This window comes from Mastigoproctus giganteus, chromosome 6 (assembly GCF_048544385.1).
Source record: "Mastigoproctus giganteus isolate SK-2022 chromosome 6, ASM4854438v1, whole genome shotgun sequence".
NCBI lineage: Eukaryota > Metazoa > Arthropoda > Arachnida > Uropygi > Thelyphonidae > Mastigoproctus > Mastigoproctus giganteus.
This window is the reverse complement of record NC_143580.1, coordinates 153122043-153145553: the sequence shown is the minus strand read 5'-3', so window position 1 is coordinate 153145553 and position 23511 is coordinate 153122043. Positions and strand designations below refer to the sequence as shown.

Sequence of the window (23511 nt, the reverse complement as noted above, 5' to 3'; positions counted from 1 at the left end):
CGTGTTTGGGGTTTTCACAAAAAAAAAAAAAAAAAAAAACTCACATATTAATGAACTTGCTAAATCACCTCCTACCATTCAACAGTACATACCATTCAATGCCTCCTGTTCTCTTCCATCAAAAGGATATCAGAAGAATTTTGAACAGTCTTGATGCCAATAAAGCTCCAGGTGCAGATGGTATTTCTCCACTTGTTCTCACCTGTGCTCCTGGGCTTACTCCTGTTCCATGTCACCTTTTTACACTTTCTTATTCCACCATTGTTTTCCCTTCTGGTTGGAAATTTGCTCATATCCAGCCAGTTCCTAAAAAGGGTGACAAATCCCTCCCATCCAATTATTGTCCCATTGCACTTACTTCTACTCTTTCTAAAGTAATGGAGAAATCTATTAACCACCAACTCCTAAACTATCTAGAAACCTTCCATCTGATCAATGATCACCAGTAGGGATCCCATCGTCGATCCACTGGTGATATTCTGGCTTATGTTATCTATGGACAAATACAATAATAACTCAAGCAGTTGCTCTTGATATTTCAAAAGCTTTTGATCATGTTTGGCATAAAGGTCTCCTAAATAAGCTTCCATCTTGTTTTACCAACTGTTTTTGTAATTAGGGATCCAGTTTGATCCACTAATGCAGGTGTTTCCCCAAGGTTCAGTTCTTTCTCCTACTCCTTTTCTCTTGTATATTACTCACCTTATTAATTCTTCTATTTCTGTTTTGTGGAAATCCTCCCTTTCATACATATTTTCTGAAAATTACAACCTACAGAAATTCATGTCTAATGTCAACAAGTATCTTCTTTCATCTTCCTCACTCTTCAACCAATGCATGGTACTAAGTACGATGAGTTCTAATACCTCTTGCACTTGGGGTCTTCATAAAAAAAAAAAACACACCTGAAACGTAACACACTGCATATATCAGCTAATTTGTAATGGAAGTATGTTATTGGATGTTGAGACATTATTTAATAAGAAAACATCTAATCAATATCACATTTTCTTGAATATGTTTCATCCTGGAAAGATCAGTCATGGCTTTCTGCTCCAGACCACAGAAATCTGATCACATAAATGTATTATTCTAGAACAAAATCGGATCGAGGCCAAATTTCAACCTATGTTCTGTTGGTCTCTGGGGTTAATTTCAGGTCCAATTACAATTTCAATTCCCTTCCTCTGAAAAAAAAAAATTGGCATAAATGAAAGTATGTTTTTGCATTAATCAAGAAGATAAATGCTGATTGCTACCAAATTTTCAACATATACCAGGTGTGACAATCAAGTTCCCAAACTGGTGCAATGAAAACAACACAAAGTGAAGGTGCTTGAAATTTATTTTTATTTAAAGTAATCACCACCCAACTGAATGCACCCCATCTAAAAGATTCTGAAAAGAGTCAGTGAAGGCATCCAAATACTAACTGACTATGTTCTCTTAGGTGGTTACATTTTTCTTCGTCCTCAACATTTTGAAATCTCCTTCCCCTGAGGGCAGTTTTCACCTTGGAAAAGAGGAAGACTGGTGCTAGATTGGGAGAGTAGCTGTTGGTTGATCTCTGCAATGACATATTTCATCAGAAATGTGTTCATAACAAGACAGAACAGGCAGGGGCATTGTTGTGCAACAAGAACCAGCTGCCTTTTTCTCAAAATTGTAGCCTCACCTGAGAGATGCATTTCTTAGTATTAGAAACAACTGTAAGCAGAATGCAGCTCTCGCTCTCTCTCTCTCTCTCTCTCTCTCTCTCTCTCTCTCTCTCTCTCTCTCTCTCTCACCTTCAGGTACAACACACTATTTGTCGAAAAACATGATCATCATTGTCTTCATCCAGGACTTCTGTAAAGGAAACTTTCCAGACCTTGGTGATGATTTCGAAATCCGCTGCATGCTCCGATGCTTTGTCTCCAGGTCATACTGAAACACCCAACTCTTATCTCCAGTAACAATACAGTCGAGAAAATTAAGATTGTCTTGATGAGTCTAAATGATGAGTCCTTCACATGATGACACTCTTTGGTGCTTCTGCTCATTTGTGAGGCCACTGTCGACACAGTGGCCTCAGTGATCTTTGCAAAATTTCATATAACAAATTTTGCACAGATCTTACTTTTCCCTAAATCTTCAGGCAGAATTTGATGAATCATCTCTTTATTCATACCAAAACCCATTAGCCATACATTCTGAGGGTCAAACGAAATCTCTCATCACAATTTGCCAAACCTTTGCAACTCTGACCTCATTTTGACAAGTTGACAGATGCCCACTTCTTGGGTCATTACTAAGATCCTCACATCCATCTTTTAACCGCTTATACCATTTGAGCACACTGGCACAACTTAATGTTTCATCACCATAAACAGTTTATAACATTTCATGTTTCTGTTACAGTTTTTCCCAGTTTAAAGCAAAATTTGATATTCATTCATTTCTCCAACGCAAAATCATGACACGGAAAGTTAGCACTACTAATGAAATTGGCTGTTACTTGCAACCTGGCAGTCTACTGGATAATCTCTGTACTATCATCTGTCGGAGGAAGTTTGAACTACAACATACAACTTGTTTGTTTGGTTTGTAGAAGCATTAGCAACTAAGGCCATATTGCTCCGGGATATGCGGTGGTCATTCCCTGACCTTTCTGCATCCTCCGTATTTGGTGGTGACGGGCTTGAACATACAACTTACTTTTATTTTCAAGTTCATTGAACGTGACCACGACAGCACCAGTCAGCACCAGAAATTTTATTTTCACACCTTGTAATCTGTTGATCCCTGGAATAGGTCCAAGTTCAATTCTAATTTCACTCATTTCCTCCCCAATTTCCCAATACAAATTCCTTGCACTATATGGCTATTACTATTACTAAACAGGAGCTCTGATTCATTTCAAAATTTCAATGCTTACTTAGAATATTTTAGAAATCTTTGTAACAAATATTCATGGTGATGGGTAGACTTATTTTGTTATAAATCATGAATTATTACTATTTGCTAAATCACCTGAAATGTAGTGCACTGCAGACATTAACTAACTTGTTAAATTTAAATTTTGTGTAATCAGCTGCTTTTTTTTTCCATAAAAAGTTGCTTCTCATCCTTGATTTAGTCTAAAAACTCCCTGAAACAAACTTGCAATGTGAACCAGTGCAAACATATAGCACATTGATGCACTTGATTGTATACAGTAGCAATGCATTTTCAAACTTCATAACAGATTAGTTTTGGAGTAATTTTGAGGGTTTTTTTATTTAGTACACTAATCTATAGTTAATATATAGTTTCAATTTATATAGTCACATAGGTTAGTTTATTTTTGTATTTAGTTAAGTATTTATAAAGCTATAGCTTAATATTCAGAAGGGCTTTGTCATTGATATTTTGACAAGAAGTTCGTAACTTCTTGTTCGGTAGCTTAAATTTAACTTCACTAGTGATTAAAGTTTTGATAACAGTTTAATTTCTGTAATACATTGTAAATTTAAATTTTCTAATATCTGAAAAGCTACAGTTTAATATTCAGATAGCCTTAGTTCCCGCCAATATTTCAGCAGGAACTTTGCAACCTTCGTCCAATAGCTTAAATTTAATTTCTCCAGTGATTAAAGTTTTATCAACAGTTTCAATTCTGTAAGGTAATTTAATTTTGTAATAATATTCAAAATTTTAATTTTGTAATCTTTCCAAAGTTCAAATTTTACCTTAATAATGTTTGCTACAAGATCCACTTACAATACAATGTCCAAGGTTAGCGTGACCCAGATGGAAATGCCTGCAGGCATTCCAGCACGAGTCATAAGTTCGTCATTCGTATAGCCTGCGGCATTTATTCTAAGGTTTAATTTCTAATGATTCTTTTCTTCGCACACAATGTAAGGAGTACACTGATCTCAAATTAGAACTTGGTGCATTATAAGAATTTGAGTCACTTAAGAAACAAGTGCAACAACATAAGATTGGTAGGGTAGTCAACGATCAGTACCGAGCAGTGCTCCTTCAGAAAAGTGGCAGCTATGTTTTAATGCAGCAAAATGCAAGGTCTTACACTTGGGGAATAGCAATCTCAAAATAAAGTACATACTTGGTGGGATAATTAAAAATAGCAGAGGAAGAAAAGGATCTGAAAGTTATAATACAGGCAGATATGAAGTTTTCTGAGCAATGTAAACAGTTAGCCAGGAAAGCCCAACATGTTCTATTGATGATTTATCGAGCATTATCCTGTAGAGATATGCAGGTCACAGTCCCACTATATGAGGTAATTGTAAGACCACATTTGGAATACTGTGTTCAAGTATGGAGACCTCATCTGAAAAAAGACAATGAGCTTCTTGAAAGGGTCCAAAGACAGGCAACTCGCATGGTGAGATCGGCAAAAGGGCAACCAAAGGAGGAAAGATTCTGTATATGTGGGCTACAGAGTTTAGCAACCAGGAACCTCGGAGGTGACCTGATTGAGGTTTATAAGGCTCTGAGAAGAGAGTTAAGGCCCTTGTACAGGCTCAGTTGAAATGCGTAGTTTAACTGAAAGAAAAACTGAAACATGCATTTTACGCAGGGAATAGCACAGTTCATAGAACTGAGCAAACAAGTCATGATTCACACAGTTAAATGTGCAGTTATATCAGGGAAATACACAGTTTGCTCAGTTCACACCCAGCTTTCATCATGGTGTCTACAAAGAAAAAGGAGGCGTTCTGAATTTTATTGAGTGCTACAGAAGTTTACCGGTACTGTGGGATGGGGAACATGTTTTTTACAGTAACCGAGTGAAAAAAAAATCACTGGTGTATGATACACTCAGACAAATTAAGAGTTATACAGCAAGAAGCAAAGAGAGAAAGTGTAGTGAAAAAAATTAATTCCTTGTGCTGAACTTTTCGCAAGGAATTAAAAAAAAGTGAATGACTCAAAACAATCAGGAACACACTCATGGCAACCACAAACTCACAAAAGCACTGAACGAAATGAAAAAACTGATGTGAAACTTGTGCCGTGTATAGGAGAATGCTCAGTTTAGTTTTTCACTCAGGTTTTTTTTACAGTTAAACTGCACATTTTAACTGAGCACGTATAGCCTCCCTTAGTAAAATCAATGAAGGCAGAATTTTTACTGTTACAGAGTCCCAGAACTTGGGGGAATGAATTTAAATTACAGGTGAAGTGGTTTGGGAAAGATTATAGAAATTTTTCTTTAACCAGAGTCATTCATTGCTGGAACAGGTTGCCTTTGCAAGTAGTTAAGGCTGACAGTTTGAATAAATTCAGAGGTAAACTGGATATGTGAGGAGGAAAGCAAATAATTTGGGGGGGGGAGGTTTGTTTTTTTTGATAGTGCAGCAAAAGCCTGTAGCTTCCTTGCACTATATGGCTATTACTATTACTAAACAAATTTTATTTGAAGAAAGAAAGAAACAAACACAACAGCTGTATGAGAGCAGTTTGCATAAAGTATTCTCACAATTACAATTGTGTGGTTATTATATTTTTTTAATAAAATCTGTTTATGTTCATTTCAGAATCACCGATAATGTTTTTAGACTAAACCAAATATAGGGAGCAATTTTCTCATTGAGAAAAGAAATTTCATTGGCAAATTTAAATTCAGAAATTGTAAATTCTAAATGGCAACAACAACTAGTCCAATTTCGATATCAAATTCAAATATTTCAATAAGACAAGTTCAAGACAGATAATTGTGCTGGCTGCTGTCTTGTCATACTTCAAACTGATCAAACCATAGGAAACAAATCAGACTTCTCCAAATGGGTGGCAATGTGTCATGCCAACTAGGCTGCCCAGAGAACTGAGAACTAGTATATACCCAACCCTGTTCTTCAATCAGTATGTCTCTGGTTCAAGTATGACATAACACCAGCACATTCTAGAGAACAGATATAATAACAGGCAATCAATACCTAGAAACCACTGATCTCCTAACCTTAATCCACCCTTCTTTTTTAATAGAAACAACTGGTGGTCAAGGTACATATCACCATCACTACTCTATCCAGTGTTGCAAGGTATACAAAAAAAAGTATACCTCAACATGTTGCAATTTATTGTGCAATGCAGGACTAGCATTTTGAAGCCACTCCACTGTACGTGGGTAGGTAAATAACAACAGCATCCTGTATGCAATATGATTTTGGTATAACACGTATATCCTATCATGGGTTAGACATATATGTACTAATGAAGGGCATAATTTATAATCATAATTTAAATAATCAATTATGTTATTAACCTATTATTAATCATAAGCAAATTAGATGATTAAGAAATCAGCAACAAGAAAACATGATAGAGATTCAATCTGATATTATCAAAACTAAAAATAAAGTACTGTTACCATTCAGACAACTGTGTGTGTGTGTGTGTGTGTGTGTGTGTGTGTGTGTGTGTGTGTGTGTGTGTGTGTGTGTGTGTGTGTGAGAGAGATAAAAAATAAGAACAAATAGATAAAAGCCTTGTAAAACATTTATTCAAAGTATATGTTTGTTATTTTCATTAGTTTACCACTGAAAACTCCATAGCCATTTCTTAAAATAAAAAATACTGCCATCACTGTTTTCAAGTCCTGAATTGATCCTGAAGTACAGCCCACATGTTATGAAACACCTTACGTATTACTCAGCAGATGCCATTTTTTTTTAACATAACATACACTGATGAGGCAAAACATTACGACCACCTACCTAATATTATGTTGGTCCTCCACGTGCAGCCAAAACAGCTCGTACCCGGCAAGGCATGGACGCTACAAGATTTCTAAATGTGCCTTGTGGTATCTCATACCAACACATAACCAGCAGATCTTTAAACTCCTGTAAGGTCCATGGCTGAGCCACCACAGATCGAAGTTGCTGTTCCAACACAAACCACAGATGCTCCACGGGATTCATGTCTGGGGAATTTGGAGACCAGGGCAATAACACATATTGACCTGGAAGTCTTCCTCATGTTCTGCAAACCAGTCTCAAACAATCCAGGCGGTGCGATATTGCACATTATCTTGCTGAAAGACAGTTGCCATTAAAGGGTGTACCTGGTCAGCAACAATGTTTAGGTAGGTGGTAGACATCAGAGAGTGCCCGGCACATGGATGACTGGACCCCAGGGTATCCCAGCAGAACATCGCCCAAAGCATGACGCCGCCGCCACGGGCTTGTTTTCATCCCATGGTGCATCCAGATGCCATCACTTCTCCAGGTAAACAACGCACATGTACCCAGCCATCCACATGGTGCAACAGGAAACAAAATTCGTTGGACCAGACAACTTTCTTCTAATCACTCAAGGTACAGTTTTGATGCTCGCGTGCCCATCATAGGTGCTGTAGCCGGTGAACCATGGTTAGAATGGGCACTCAGAGCGGCCTGCGACTACGCAGCCCCATTTTCAGCAGGGTTCAATGAACTGTGTGTTGTGACACATTACTTTCGTCACCAGCATTCCAATTAACTGCGAGTTGCGCCACAGTCACCCTTCTGTTGTCATGTACCATCTGGGAGAGCCTTCGCTTACCTCGAGCATCGATGAGCCATGGTCGTCCAACACCTCGCTGGCGGTTCATGGGTTTTCCCTCCTCGGACCACTTTCGGTAACCAGGGCTGACCGTGAGAATCCAACCAGCCGTGCCGTTTTGGATGTGCTCTGACCCAGTCATCTGGCCATTACAATTTGTAATTTGTCAAACTCACTTAAGTCCGCTGCCTTACCCATCTGAACAAGAGTAACACTGATTAACAGAGCTGAGTATCAGGTATTTTTTATACCATGTCCCGACTCGCACATGTGCCGTAGTTCACCTGCAGTTGCTTCGATTTGCATAATGACTCGCTAGTCATGTTTTGGCTCATAGGTGTATGTATGGAAAATTATGTTAAAAAATGGTATCTGCTGGGTAATATAATTTTGAAGACCACTATTTACTTTGTTTGCAACAGTCTTCAGCCAAGCATTGTTCTATGTAAAAAACTTTCCTATAATTATACAAACATTTAGATATTTATCCTTAAAAATAAAAATAGAAACTACTGCTTTACCGATTTTCCCTAGTCTTAGAAAACACACATCAAATGACTGTTCACAATTACGTTAAATTTTTATAAGCGATTGTGTCATAAAAAAAATTAAAAAATTTATTTTAAAAATATGCTGAATTTTTGAAATTAGCATACAAAATTAAATAGGTTTTATTATTACAGTCAGTCCTCGTATAGCACGATAGTTGTGTTCCTAGAAACTCTCGTGCAATGCAAAATCGTGCAATATAAACAACAGGGGCCCTATGGGAAAAATAGCATTAGGTGCCGACCACACATGGTTGAACACACATTTGTAATCAAAACATTACCAAACACAATAAATTATCGTAATAAAATACGTAAGTACTTTATTACAACTATTATGTAATAAAATATTTGCTAATGCTTTTGCTTCTATCGTAAGCAAACTTGTTTTTTGTTTGATTTTCTATCCAAAAAGATGACAGCCGTTCCATCTCTTCCAATTCTTTGTGTCTTAATCTAATGGATTTTAATTACACTTTGAGTTGTTCCTGCTATAAAAGTTGTTTATATTTTCTCTGCATTCGTTGTAATTCTCGGCGTTGCCTCATTTAGGCCTGTAGCACGTGCAATATCACATGGTCTTTCATTTCACTCAAAGCGTTTCACAATTTCATATTTTTTCTCTATCGACAGAGGCGGACTGGCCATAAGCCTTACCAGGGAAACCACGGTGGGTCGGAGGCCAGTGTGATTTTGGCCATAAATGCTAGTATGAGGCCACTACAAATTTTCCTGGGTAAGAATTTTTTACCCAGTCCGCCTCTGTTTATCAATATTGCTTTTCTTTTTCTCTCTGAAGTGTCTTCACCAGGACGCTTCCTTTTCACACCTTTTAAGTATTTTACTCATTTTTAGGGAATAAAGCACAATTACAAAATGAGGAAGCACACTGATACACATAAACAAAGCTGTGCGAGTGCAGCAACTGAATAAACAACACCGTAAAGGCAGAGACAATTCTACCTCACTAGCTCACATTTTACTAAAGCACATTTCTGGGGGTTACTACCATAAAACAATAAAAACAATTTCCAGTTGCGTTCCTGCTAGTAGAATCTGTTATAAACTAGTAGTAAACTCGATCTAAATGCATTTGCGATAATACCGATAGCTGGAATTTTACATTATTATGGTGAAATGCATTTCCCCTTCACTGATATAAAAAACATAAATACATTTTCAGAATCTTCTCTTCATCCCTATCGTGTTGGGGTGATTCTGGTCCGACTGCCATTTCTTGTAAACACAAAGGCGAATCGTGCATAAGCGAATTCGGCTCGTGTTATATATGATATCATTCCCCTATTTATAAATTGTGTATGATCGAATTTGTGTAGTGTAAACACATGTTATACAAGGACTGACTATTTATTCTCAGGCAGAGAAAACAATTTGAATTGTTAGTCCTGTAATTCTAAAACCATGGGTTATGCCTGCAGATAAAAATCTTGATGAATCCCACAAAATAAAATTAAAAATTAGACAAAATTAAGTTATGTTACAAATTAAGTTCTTGATCTTCAGAAGAGGAAGGAGGGGTCACAAAAGCAGAGAGCTATCTCAAGGGAATTATCAAATGGACTTGTGTAATAAACACCTGCAGAGTACTGAAACTGCTAAAAGTAACACGATCATGGCAATGAAGAAATCATTTGTATTACTGGAAAAGCATGCAAAATACTTTTCATATACCATACTTAACATTAAATTGTTAATATACTGTTAAACTGTTATTACATAAAAAGTCATCTACAACTGTGTATTATTTATAAACAGTTTAAATTTTTCACACCACTAATGGTATTCATCACATTTTAAACAGATATTTTTTAAATTATTAAAATTTAAGAATCCATAATCATCTGACTGATCATTCTATAAAATGACTTACATCTAAAAAATTATCCAGCAAATTAGGCTCTTTGTGGATTATCAATTCTTGCACCTGGCGCAAATTATGAACTTTATAAGTGTCTTTATGTGATAAAACAGCTTGATTTATAAGCTCCACAACCTAAATAAAAGGAAATATATATATATATATATAAACACACACACAAATCAATATGAACACACAGACATACACATAAATCTATTGAACACACACACACAGATATACAAAAAATCTATATTAACAGACACAAATCTATATGAACACAAGACACTACTAAAAATTTGTATAGGTAACAAATACACATTTTTATTACATCAGAGCCATGCAGGTTGAATTTCTTCTCATCTGAGAAAATAACTAACTTCCACTGTGTGTGGGGGTCCATTTCACATGCTCCTTACACCAAATTAATCAGGCGTTTTTCATTTTTTTGTGTGAGGAGGGGCTTCTTCTTAGGACGATGGGCTACAAGTCCATTTTTTAAGAGGCGTTTTCTGACTGTTACTGCACTTACTACCACTCCTGTATGTTCTTCCCATTCTCTTTTCAGCTCAGACGAAGAAGCTTTATGGTTTTTAAGGCATAAGTGCTTCAAAACACAGTCCTGTTTTGGCGTAGAGATCTGCGCCAAAACAGGACTGTGTTTGCATCTGGTTCCTTTTTTCTATCAGCAGAACCAGTATTCTTGAGTTTGGAAAGAAATCTACTCACTGTCGACTGATTACAAGACACTCTATAGGCAATATGATGGGAAGAACATCCTTCCTCACATAAAGGAACAATAGCACTCTTTCTTCGTGGCATCAACTGCACATAACTCGCTGTCCTGACACAAGCAAGGAACGACTGCAACTCTTGCAGAGCATGCTTATATAGCTCAAAGTAACAGCTGATGCAATATTACATCATCACTGCCCATGTCAATCTTATCTGATGCAATCTGTAAGAAATATTGCCATATACTTATGTTATTCGGACGACAATTACAATTTTAAGGGGTGATGCACTTTCTTTGAACACCAATGTGTATATGCATATGTTTCTCTGTGTGTGTACATATGTATAAACACTCGGTTTTCTGAAAAGAAAATTCAAAGTTTTATGTTTAAAACAACAACTTTGTTCTTATTTTTACAAAAATATATAATAATAACTTTATTTATCATCAATTTGCTATACACAGAACGAATAATTTGACCAGTTCCAGGAGGGATCCGAGGAACAGACCCCAGTTTTGGAAATGCTGCCTTAGTGAATGGGGAGAATACTTTAGTGAATGTTTATAACAATAAAGGACCTGAATATAATGCATAAACATGCCCTCTTTTATCACTGTGATTGGCCATCAGTACACGAGGGAGTAGGACAGACCCATTCTCAGCCCTACTCTCTCACGTTTGTTATTCAGTTGATGGCCTTAAGCCTCCAGTGGCTACTCTGAGTATTTGAAGTACTGAAGCAATTTCTAAAATTTTCCTACCAAAAAAAAAAAAAAAAAAAATGCAATACCCAACAAAGAAGACCTTCATACCTTTCAAAGGCACTAGGAAAGAGTTAGTAACAATAAAATAATTTCAGTAGCTTTCAAATGAAAAAGGATTAAATAGTACCACAGGTGCTTAAAATGCCTCTAGCAATCACTCAGTTTAAGTTTCAAAGGGTGCAGAAAGTGTGATAGTTCAAAATTCTTTTTTTTTTTTTTTTTTTTTTTCCCAATCAGTTCTTTTATATACTGCGTGGATAAGAGAAAAAAAAAAAAAAAAAAAAATATATATATATATATATATATATATAATAAAATTATTCATTGCTGCAAATTTTAAAAAAATGGAGTACAGCAATCACAAAATTTTAAACAAAAATAAATAAATCTCAGACTAATGATATTAGCCGCTGATCTTGGCAATTTTAACACATGAATCATTCAGGCCACAATGTGCCAGTTATCATGAAAATCCAGTTCATATGATTTACAGCATATTATAACTGTACAAATATTTATTTACAGGCCAATAAGCATACGGCACATGTTGAAAAAAACCACCAGAATAAACCACAGGAGTTAATAACAGAAGTGGCAAAACAGCAAATTTATACAGAATCAGCAAAAAAAATTAAAAATGCACTGCCCATCTCATCTATTCATTCAGTCTAATAATTTATCTAATTCCCCTTTAAATTTATTCCAACTACCCACTTCTATGATACCAGACAAGTTTGTTCCAAAAATTGATCACTCATTGCTGAAATCAAATTTCCACACATCTATCCTACAACCAATTTAAATTTATATCCCCTTATGTGTGCCATCCAAGAAAGAGTTAGGATGCCATCTATTTTAATTTATTCAATCCATTTAAATAGTTACACAATCAACCAGGTCTCCTTGCAAGTGCCTAAATTTCCAGGTACTACAATTTTCAGAACTGAAGTCATTCTTGGTAAGAGTAGTACCCTTCTATGTGCCTGATTAATCTTGTGACTCTTCTCTCTAGGGCAGATCCACATTCTTCCTAAAATAAGACTTCCAGACCTGTATGCAGTACTAAAGATGTGGCCTAACCATTGCCGTATACAATCACAACCTTGTTCCTGCTGGAAAAATTCCTGTATATCATTGGCACAACTGCCATGAGTTATGTTAGCAATCAGTCTGCACTGCTCACAGAACTAACATGGCTAACTGTATAATTACCCCTAGGGCTCTCTCTCTCTCTTCCCCCCCCCCCAACTACCTGAGTGCAGTATCCATGAATAACAAACCCAATTAGGAAATACTGCTTCCCAAATGTCGTACCTTGGCATTTTCAATGTTAAACCTCAATTGCCACTTCTCAGCCCATTAGCATTAGTTGACGCATATGATGCAAGAAAGTAAGCTTATACAGCATCAGACAAAAAAAAAACCCTTCCTATTTCACCCATCTAGTCACTCCAAATGTTTGTCTAGTTCAGCCTTAAATTTATTTAAGCTATCAACTTCCACAACAACGCATAGAAGTCTGTTTCAGCAATTAACTACCTGCTGGCTAAACTTCTGCACATCTGTTCTACAACTGACTTTCCTCAATTTGAATCTATGCCCCCTAAGGTACTTAATCTGGGGAAGTGGAAGTATCCCGCCAGCATTGAGCCTGCTCAAACCATTCAAGGCCTTATACACCTCAATCAGATCACCTCGAAGGTGCCTAGTCTCCAGATGCTGCAACTTGCAGGACTTGGGCTTTCTTTGTAAGTGCACCCCTTGGTTCCTCTCACCAATCTTGTTGCCCTTTTCTGTACTCGTTCTGACAACTCTACATCCTTCCTAAAATGAGGCCCCCAGACCTATACGCAGCCTGACCAATGCCTTATACAAGAGGACAATCACCTCCTTGTCTCTGTTAGGAAAATTCCTATATATCATTGACAAAACTCCATGACCTGCTCTGGCAGCCCATCTGCACTGTTCAGAGAACTTCATATCTAACTGCACAAATACCCCAGATCTTTTTCAATCTCCACCTCCCTGAGTGTAGTACCACACAGTTGGTACGTTTCTCTTGGGTTACTGCTATCCATATGGAGTACTTTGCATTTGACAATGTTAAACTTCAGTTGCCACTTCTCAGCTCATCTGCCTAACTTTTCTAGATCCTATTGCAGTAGCATACTGTCTTTACTGTCATTAACAACCCTGCCAACCTTTGTATCAACTGCACACTTGGACATTAAGCCTCATATACCTTCATCGATATCATTGATAAATACACAAATAACATTAGCATACATAGAGCACTGTCCATTTATTACCACTCTCTGCAGTCTCCCACTCAACCATCCCTTTATCCGCAGCAATTTGCCTCCAATGCCACACTGCTCCAATTTGTGGAGCAGTGTGGCATTGGAGGCAAATTGCTCCTCCTCCCTTCCTAATTTTAAGAAGGATGTAGAGCTGCTGGAACGAGCAAAGAAGGGCAACAAGATTAGTGAATGGAACAAAGGGTTGCTCTTACGAAGAAAGCTTTAAGTTTTTGTAAATTACAATGGCTGGAGACTAGGCACCTGCAAGGTGATCTCATTGAGGTGTATAAAGCCTTGAATGGTTTGAGCATGCTCAATGCTGATGGGATTCTTCTTCTTATGGGCTTGACACACCCAGGGTCCTGAGCTGGATATCATTATACTTCTCTCTCTCTCTCTCTCTCTCTCTCTCTCTCTCTCTCTCTCTCTCTCTCTCTCTCTCTCTCTCTCTCTCTCTCATTGTGACTTGGGAATTTTTTTGGCTGGTGCAGCATAAGCTTCAGGCTTCCTTGCACCATATGGCTAATAATAACAATAATAATAATAAATCCACAAAAGTTTTGCTAGCATGCGAGTGACCAACCCACAAGTTCCAGTCAATATCTGAAAAGTTAAAATCGCCCATTACAAGACATTCTGATTTACTGGCCCACTCTTTTTCTCTGCACAACTGTTCGTTGTACTCATCAGAGTCATTAGGCCTATAACACACTCCTGATCTCATTTTCCCTTTTCCAGTGTTTATGTCACATCACAAACTGACTCAACATTGCACTGTCCACCCATGTCAACTGGATGCATTTCCTTAGATTTTGTGTTTCATAACTAACAGCATAATGCCTCTCTCCCTTCCTACCCTATCTATCCTTTCTGTACATGCTGTATTCCCCAAATTCCAATTCTACATCGCTTATATCTGCGTGACTCCATGTCTCTGATATTCCAACAATATCTGCCTTTGATGTCTTGATCAGTACTTCAAATTCATCAAATTTATTTACTATACTTCTAGCATTGGTGTACATGCAAGTATAGATGCACCTGTTGTTACTCTTAGTTACCATAACACAGCCCATGTATTTATTGTTCCATGATGACTCCCAGCAGCTCTTGAAAACCCCAGAAACTTGCTCTCTATTCTGCTGCTCATTACAATAGAAGCAGTGCAAGAATCACTTTTGTCTTTCCCTGCGGGTACTGTTAATCTTTTATTCTTTGAATTCCCCCAAGCTAGCAGTTTTACAACCCACCTAAAACTGCCTCGATAGCACCAGCAAATATTCTTGAACCCTTTCTATATAAGTATATCGCATCCCTGTAAAAGGAATCTCTCCTGTTAGCAAGCACAGACCACGCTGAAAAATTTCTACCCCGCATAATCTCTCCATGGCCAAACTGATTGACAAGGCTCTCATTACATACTCCCTCCTATTGTGTCTGGGCCAAATTGCAGACGCTTTCAAATTTAACCCTAACTCACGACTTTTTTTTTTTTCAGCATTGACCTGTAATTGTTAAGTAAATCTGCAGATCTCTTACCCTTAAGGTCATTAGTGTTAATGTGTACAACTATATCACCTTTTGTGCCCTTAAAAGATGATATCTGCCATACAGTGTCATCAACTTTTGCCCCCTGGCAGATATACCCTGGTCCTGTTCCACCTATCCTTTTTGAATAATATATTCCCTGTCTCCTTGACAATATAGTCACCAACAATAACTAGTTCCTGTGGGGCCAGCGCATTCTTCCTTGGAGATCGCCGCTGTGTCGCCTGATGCACAGGAGTGAGCTCTGGCATTTAGTTGGGCAACTGAGAGCTGATGGGCCCTCGTATTAATTCCTTCAAGGGCATCTACCCTACACTTCAAACTCTCATAGACACCCACCAGAATGCTGAGTTGGCATCTAATTTCTTCAGTCTCTGTACCTAGCACACACAAAGAAATCCTAATTGGCTAGATCATGTCCTGTTCTAGAGAGGTCTGCAAACATTTCACATTTCACATATTTTTTTAGACTGTGATGCATTGGAAAATCATCACCTACAGTTCTCCCCCAAGCCACAGCATTCCTGTTATTTTGTGCACATTGCTTCACTGCTCTAGTCTAGGTCATGATTCCTAAGTATAATTTAATTAACAATGAAATTTAATAAGATTAATAAATTTTAATGAGTAATTGATAATACTATATTAATCTAACAGATTTCTAATACAGTGCTATGTATTTCGCTATCTAGTTTTACATTAAACGTTATGCTATGAAGTTCAGGATTTACATTACGCTATTCCATATCATATAACAAGGGCAGCAAGTTACGAATGGTAAGATCTACGGACACTAAGTATTAACTTTCAAAATCACTATCTAAATTCAAAATAAACCACGGAGCTTGACTAAAACTGTAAAGCTACTTATAGAAAATAATTTAGTATAACAATTAAGTCAATAAAACAACTAAATATAAAAAAAAAAAAAAGTTTTTCCGGAGCTGCAAAAATCTTGGTCAACATGGTAATAACCTCATACCTAGGGTATCGTCTGGCTAAAGTTTCTAGGTCCTGTTGCAACTTTCATCATCAGCCATTTTCAATCCACTGCAGGATAAAGGCCTCCCCAGCAACTTTCCAGTTCCTTCTGTTTTGTGCAATGGACTCATGAATTTCATCTATCCATGTTAATTGTTGTCTTCCAGGTTTTCTCCTCTTGGGTACCATTCTATTATTTTCTTAGTCCATCTGTCACCATGTCTTTGAGATATGTGTCCTGCCCGTGACCATTTTAATTCTTTAGTTTTGATAAGAATGTCCTTTACTTGAGTTTGTTGCCTAATCCATATGTTTCTCTTCTTATCTAACAGTCTGATTCCCAATATAATTCGTTCCATTCTTTGCTGTGTAGTTTTCAGCTTCTCTTCCATTATTTTGGTGAGTGCCCAAGTTTCACGTCCATAAGTCATAGTGGGGAGTATACATTGGTTCATTATTTTACATTTCAGAAAAATTGGGATATTGCTCCTCAGTATGTGACTATATTTCCTGAATGCAATCCATCCAAATTTTATTCTTCTCTTGACTTCCAGCCAATTTATCATTATTACAGCTAATGACCTGTCCCAGATAAATATATGAATCCACCTTTTCAATTACTGCTCCTTCAATGATTACATCTCTTTCTATAGCATACTTGTTCATCGTTACTTTTGTTTTTTAGCCAAATTCATCTTTAGTCCGAAATCCTTACTAACTCTGTATAACTGATTAAGGTTTTCCTCTAATTCTTTGGGATCATGGCTTATGATCACAATGTCATCTGCAAATCGTAAATAGTTTTCTCTCCATTCACATTGACTCCTTTCTGTGACCAGTCTAATCTTCTGAAAGATTCCTCAAGGGCAGCAGTAAACAACTTTGGAGATATTGTGTCTCCTTGTCAAACTCCTTTCTCAATTTTAAATTTATGACTGTCTTTGTCTGGTATAATAAAGGAGGTAGCGTTCTCATATATTTTCTTCAAAATCATAATATATAGGGTATCTATGCCTTGTCTTTCCAGTGCACGAAACATTGCCAAATGTTGTATGGAGTTAAATGCCTTTTCATAATCTACAAATTCTAGGCATAATGGTGTTTTATATTCATTTGCTTTCTCCATTAGCTGTGATATTATGTGAAGGTGATTCATAGTTGAGAATCCTGTACTAAAGCCAGCTTGCTCTTTTAGTTGATTCTCATCAAGTATTCTTTCTAATCGGTTAGTAATGACCCTTGTGAACAACTTGTAGATGTGGGATAACAAGCTAATTGGTCTATAATTTCCAATTTATCTCCTTTGTTATGCAGCAAAATTATGATTGCATTATTGGACCCCTTGGGTATCCTGCCTTTTCAAATGCATTTTGTGAAGAGTCTTGCCAGTTTCTATGTCACGTCTCTTCCTCCCGATTTTAACAACTCTACAGTAACTTCATATTCCCCCAAGGCTTTCTGATTCTTCTTCATTTTCTTCAATGGTCTACCTTATCAGGAAGGATATCAGGTATGTCGTATGTGTTACTAATTTGTGATCTGTTCTTCCGCACCGCTCGCATCATTTCCTCGCTTCTTGTACAATTCTCTATAGTAGTCTTCTGCTATTTGAATTATGTCTTCTCTGCTATTTGAATTATTTATAAGTACACCATCTCTATTCTTCAGTTTCAGTATCATTTGTCTTTCTGTATTACTGCTCATAGCTGCTGATTTAAGTCCTCTGTTTTCCCTTAATGCTTGTTCTACTTTTCTTGTGCTAAATCTTCTTATTTCCTCTCTGAGTCTCTTTCTAATGGCTTTGCATAACTCAGTATACTCAATTTTGTCCTTGTCAGTGTTTATCTTGCTCTTCATTTGTCGATCATGACAAGTGTTTCTTGACTAATTTTTTTCTTTTTACCTATAGGTTTCTTGGGCTTTATCACTTTGAGAAAGTTGTAGTCCACATCGATATCTTGGTCCTGAACAGTCTGCAGAAGTTCAAACTTGTTCTTAAGTTCCAGTACATACTGCTTTTTTTCCTCTTCTATTATCTCAAAGACCTTCATATTATTTACTCAAGTCAGTTTTTTTCTTTTCTTTTCTTACATCTATATCAAGTGTGCATCTTACCATTCTGTGATCACTTCCAACATTTACCTTGTACAGGGCAGTAACATCATTCACAATATATCTTCTGTTAGTGAGGATGAAGTCCATTTCATTAGCTGTTAATCCATTTGGGCTCTTCCATGTCCACTTGCTGTTCACCCTTTTCTTGAAAAAAGGGTTCATTACTGACATTCCTCGAGATTCTGCAAATTCCATGTCTTTCACCTCTCATTTCTTTCACCAATTCCAAAATTTCCTATAGTTCCCCTTTCTGCACTGTTTTATCTCTTTCCAACTTAAGCATTGAAGTCCCACATAATGTAGTGGGTTTTCTGCTCATCTAGAAGACTCAATTTCGGTGTACATTTCTTCAACCTCTTCATCATCATGGCTCGACCTTGGTGCATAAATCATTATAACCTTTAACTTGTACCTCTTAGAAATCCTGAGTAGTAGTCTTGACACTCTTGATGATGTACCTTTGAATTCCAAAATGTTATTTTTTATATCTTTATAGACCAGAAAGCCAACTCCACCTTCGCTCCTTTCACTGTTTCCACTGGTGTACAGCAGATTTCCACTTGATAAACTTATAAGTGATTCATTTCTTCTTCTTCTTCTTTCAGCCAAACCGATGATATTCTAATTCACATTTTCTAATTCCTTTTCCAGCTGTAATATCGTATCTTCACTGATGAGCAATCTTACATTGTAACAGGCCAAGTTCAGTTTCTGTGTGTGGCAGCCTGGTCGTACTCAAAGATTCTTAGCACCCTCTGCTTCCACTCTGATCCTCTCGCTGCCATAAGAGGTGGAGTGAAAGCTGCTGGGGTTGAGTGCCATTTCTTTCATCGTGCTGTCTTGTGCTGGAGGGTTTGGTCTTATCCTCTTCATGCTGACCAAGCATCTTGAAGAGAATCACTCTACAAATTTGTTGTCACCTAAGTGATGTATCACGGCTTATCATCAAGAAGGTGTGCATGAGTGAATTTTAGAGAGGCAGGCCAACCAGACTTCTCCTAAATCTTCTGAAATAGAAAGATATTGGATCCATCAGTGTTTTAGACTGAGTGTCCAATAACACACAGAATGCTTGTTCCCCTCTAAGCCCCAGTTACCTGTTATTAGTATTAGATATACCATGCAACGAAGACAAAATTAAAAATATATAAAAATTATTAAAAAAAAAAAGAAAAAACCTATGTATTTCTCTGCTTAAGTAGGTAGCTATCCAGCTGATCTTTGAATTTCTCCAGCTGTCAGCCTCAATGACCATGAAGTAACTAATTCCAGTAATTAGTTACTTCAGTAATTAATTAATCCAGTAATTAATAATCTGCTTACTAAAAGAAAACTTTCTTCAATCCAATCTAAATATTACAATATTTCACTATAATTTGAATTTGTGCCTCCCCCCCAAGTTCTGGAATCTTTTCAGTTTCAGTTATTGAATGTAAATGATTTAAAACGAAAATAGCAAAAATTAACACAATTTATAAAGTAATAGTTTTTATTAGTTTTTTTCTAAGTAACTTTTTTTTGATTATCAGGTGGGGGGGTGTCATATTTTGATTTGTAATTTGATTTTTCTAGATTGGAAACTATTATTTTTAAGTCCCCCCCCCCGGCCCAATATTGCATTTCCAGACATTAAAGGAGAAAAATAGGCATTTTTTTTTATTTCTAAATAAACTCTGTTTATAATGTTATTGTTATTATTTACACTGGGCAGCTACAAATTAGGTACACTTATCTAATGAAATACTCTGACCATACAGACACGCCGCTAGGACAGCTCGTATTGCTCTGTCAATGATGTACGGGAATTCTGCTAACAGAGATGAGGAAGTGATTATCCCATTTCATAAGGCATTTCACTGAGGTTGCATATTTAATACCGAATACTGGTCCGGAAGTCTCATTTTAAGAAGGATGTGAATCTGTTGGAAAGAGTGCAGACAACAAGATTAATCAAGGACACAAAAGGGTTCAGTTCTGTAAATTGTAGTGCTTGGAATTCAGGCACCTGTGAGGCAAATTAACTGAGGTGTTTATGGTGTTAAATAGATTGATATTTATTGAGTAAACTAAATGCTGATTGCATCTTTCTCTTTCTCAGGTGACAAATTTAAACAGTTGGACAGACAACTTGAGTAGTCGAGACTCACTAAAGTTGTCTGTCCAACTATCTAATAAAGTTTCGAGACTTTAGGAATTCCACATATTTTTTTACTCTGTGACAAATTTAAATTGATAAAGGATGATTGCAGAATGGTTGCATGAAAAATTGCTTTCAGCCAGAGGGTGAAGAAACACACTCCAAAAGAAAACAAATTTTCACCACAATGCCCGATGAAACAAACTTTCATCTGGTGTTGTGGAAGTGGTTAGTTCATATAAATTTAAGGAACAATAAGACAAATTAACAGAGAGGATGGATGGATGAGGTGGGTATTTTTTTTCTAGCATCATTTGCTACTACTAATACAAATAGCATAGCAAACAGACTGCATTTGAACAGCCTGGATTCATAACATGGACTCAACGAGGTGCCAAAAGCATTTCAAGGGATGGTAGTTTATGCTGACTCAACTACTTCCCACAATATTGCAAATTGGATAGTTTCAGATCTCTGCTCTGAAGATTTTGTTCCACCTCATCCCAAAGTGCTCAAACAGATTGAGATCTGGTGATTGGGAAAACCACACAGTAGACTGAATTCACTTTCAGTGCATATCATGGAAGAACCCATTTACAGATAAATAGCTGCAGCTATGAAAGGATCCACCAGATTGAAAACAATTTCCAGATAACCTGTGGTATCCACATATTGCTCCACTGGTATCAGGAGGCCTAATGCATAACACAAAAACACGCCACACACCACAATACATTGCCACCAGCAGCTTGCAATTGGTCCAAGGGCTTGTTTTCTTTTTGTCGTATTTAGATCATTTCATCAGCATGAAACAGCAGGAACTGGGATTTATCAGATAGACAATGTTTTTCTAGTGCACCTCTATCCAGTGCAGGTGTTCTTGAGCCCACTATAACCATACCTTCTTGTTTTTTTGCTAACAGGAGCGGAACCCAGTTTGGATACCAGCAATGATAACTCATATGTACCAAAGTACACTCAGTCCTCATATAACACGATAGTTGTTTTCCTAGAAACCCTAGTGCAATGCAAAATCATGCAATATAAATAACAGGCCTTATGAGAAAAATAGGGTTAGGTGCCGACCACCCAAGATTGGACATACATTTGTAACCAAAACATTACCAAACATAATAAATAATCGTAATAAAACGTTTATACAGTTGAAAAATGTAAAATTAATAATTTAATCATTTAAATTTAGATTCCTACCTTAAAAATAAATGAAGACAGCTTGAGGGAAAGGACAGGTTGTCATCATTATCGGAACTGAGAGGTGGAGGAGATGCAGATGAGGGCTCTGGACAAAATATGGTCATGCCAGCACTACAGAGCTGTGGCTCATTTTCTGTCTCTTCTTGGGTGTTTTCATAAAAAATACATCTAGTTTCTGTTGTTTTGATATCTTCCTTCTTTCACAAAGCAGCTGCTTATATGGTTCCAAAGCAGATGAAATTGTATGAAGTGCTCTTCTGCTTCTTTCTGCATTGTAATCTTCTTTCTGCATCATTATCTTCTAGCCATTCAGTTTAAAATTCATTTGAAAATTCATTTCAAATGAATTTTAAACCGAAGATAACTCTGAAGTAGAAAGCTATTTTATGGCGGCTTTCAGGCATTCATCTTCATAGTCTTCCTCACCTTCCACCTGCCCTCCAGCAACAAGTTGTTGCAGTTCTTCAGTTGAAAGTTCTTCATGAGACTGAAGCAACCCTTGTAAATCTTCCTCAAATTCCTCAAAGCCAACCTGCTTTGCAAGGGCAACACAAGGTGCTTTTAATTTAGGAAGCTCATTTACAGGATCAAAGCCCTTAAAATCATAAAAAAAATCTGGTAAAAGAGGCTGCCAAGCACCATGTAAGCATTCTTTTGTCACTTCATTCCAAGCCTTCACAATTATGTAAATTGTATTCTTTATGTTGAATTGCTTCCAGAAGTCTTTAACTGTTTGTGCATTTTTGCCCTCTATTGCTGCTATCAACATCTTAAATTTGTGTCTTGTGTAATAGTGCTTAAAAGCAGCAATTACTCCTTGGTCAAGTTGTTGTTGTTGTTATTTGGTTTTTAGGAGCATTAGCAACTAAGGCCATATTGCTCCGGGATATGCGGTGGTCATTCCCTGAATGACCTTTCCGCATCCTCCGTATTTGGTGGTGACGGGCTCGAACCCCGGTCTAATCAAGAAGCGTATGCTACGCACTGCTGCTCCTTCCCACCTGGCTACGGAGGCGCCTCCTTGGTCAAGTGGCTGGATAAGAGATGTTGTGTTAGGGGGTAAAAACAGGATTTTGATGTTTGGTGACAGTTCATCAAGGGTTGGTGGGTGACTTGGTGCATTGTTCAAAACAATTAAAATCTTAAAATCCAAATTTTTTTTTTTTGCAGTAGCTTCAAAACATCTAGTAGAAGATCAGTGCAGATCTGCCCTGTCATTCACTCTCTCCTGCTGTTCTTTAAATTTTTCTTTTTGCAGTAGCTTCAAAACATCTAGTAGAAGATCAGTGAAGACCTGCCCTGTCATCCACCCTCTCCTGCTGTTCTTAAAGTAAACACCCAGGGTAGACCTTATGATCCCTTTTAACACTCGTGGATTAGTTGCATGATAAACAACAGGCTTCAATTTCAAATCGCCACTTGCATTTGCTCCTAACATAATGGTCAATCTATCATTAGCACCCTTGAAGTCTGGAGCTCATGCTTCCTCTTGAGTTTGTGATGGCATTTTTCCAATACAGTCCGGTTTCATCAAAGATGAAAATTTGGTCCAGTGTACGGCCCTCTTCCTCAACTAGTTTTTTTCGGTATCAGCGGAAATGCCTTTGCTGCTGCTTCATCTGCACTCACAGCTTAACCTGGTCATTTCACATTATGAAAAGCGTGACGTTTCCTGAAATTATTAAACTAGCCACTATTGGCAGTAAAGGGAGGCACTTCTTGAGGGTTTTCAGCTTTATTTCTGAGGTCTTCAA

The 23511-nt window shown here is 37.2% G+C and overlaps 1 protein-coding gene across 1 annotated transcript in view; it reads right to left on the bottom strand.

Moving 5' to 3' along the window:
- Sym (symplekin scaffold protein) overlaps positions 1-23511 on the bottom strand; it is a 662620-nt gene that overhangs the window by 618442 nt on the left and 20667 nt on the right. Inside the window, exon 2 of the mRNA XM_090376545.1 lies at positions 9976-10098. Coding sequence (XP_090232671.1) covers positions 9976-10098 — 123 coding nt within the window. The remainder of the gene's footprint in view (positions 1-9975; positions 10099-23511) is intronic.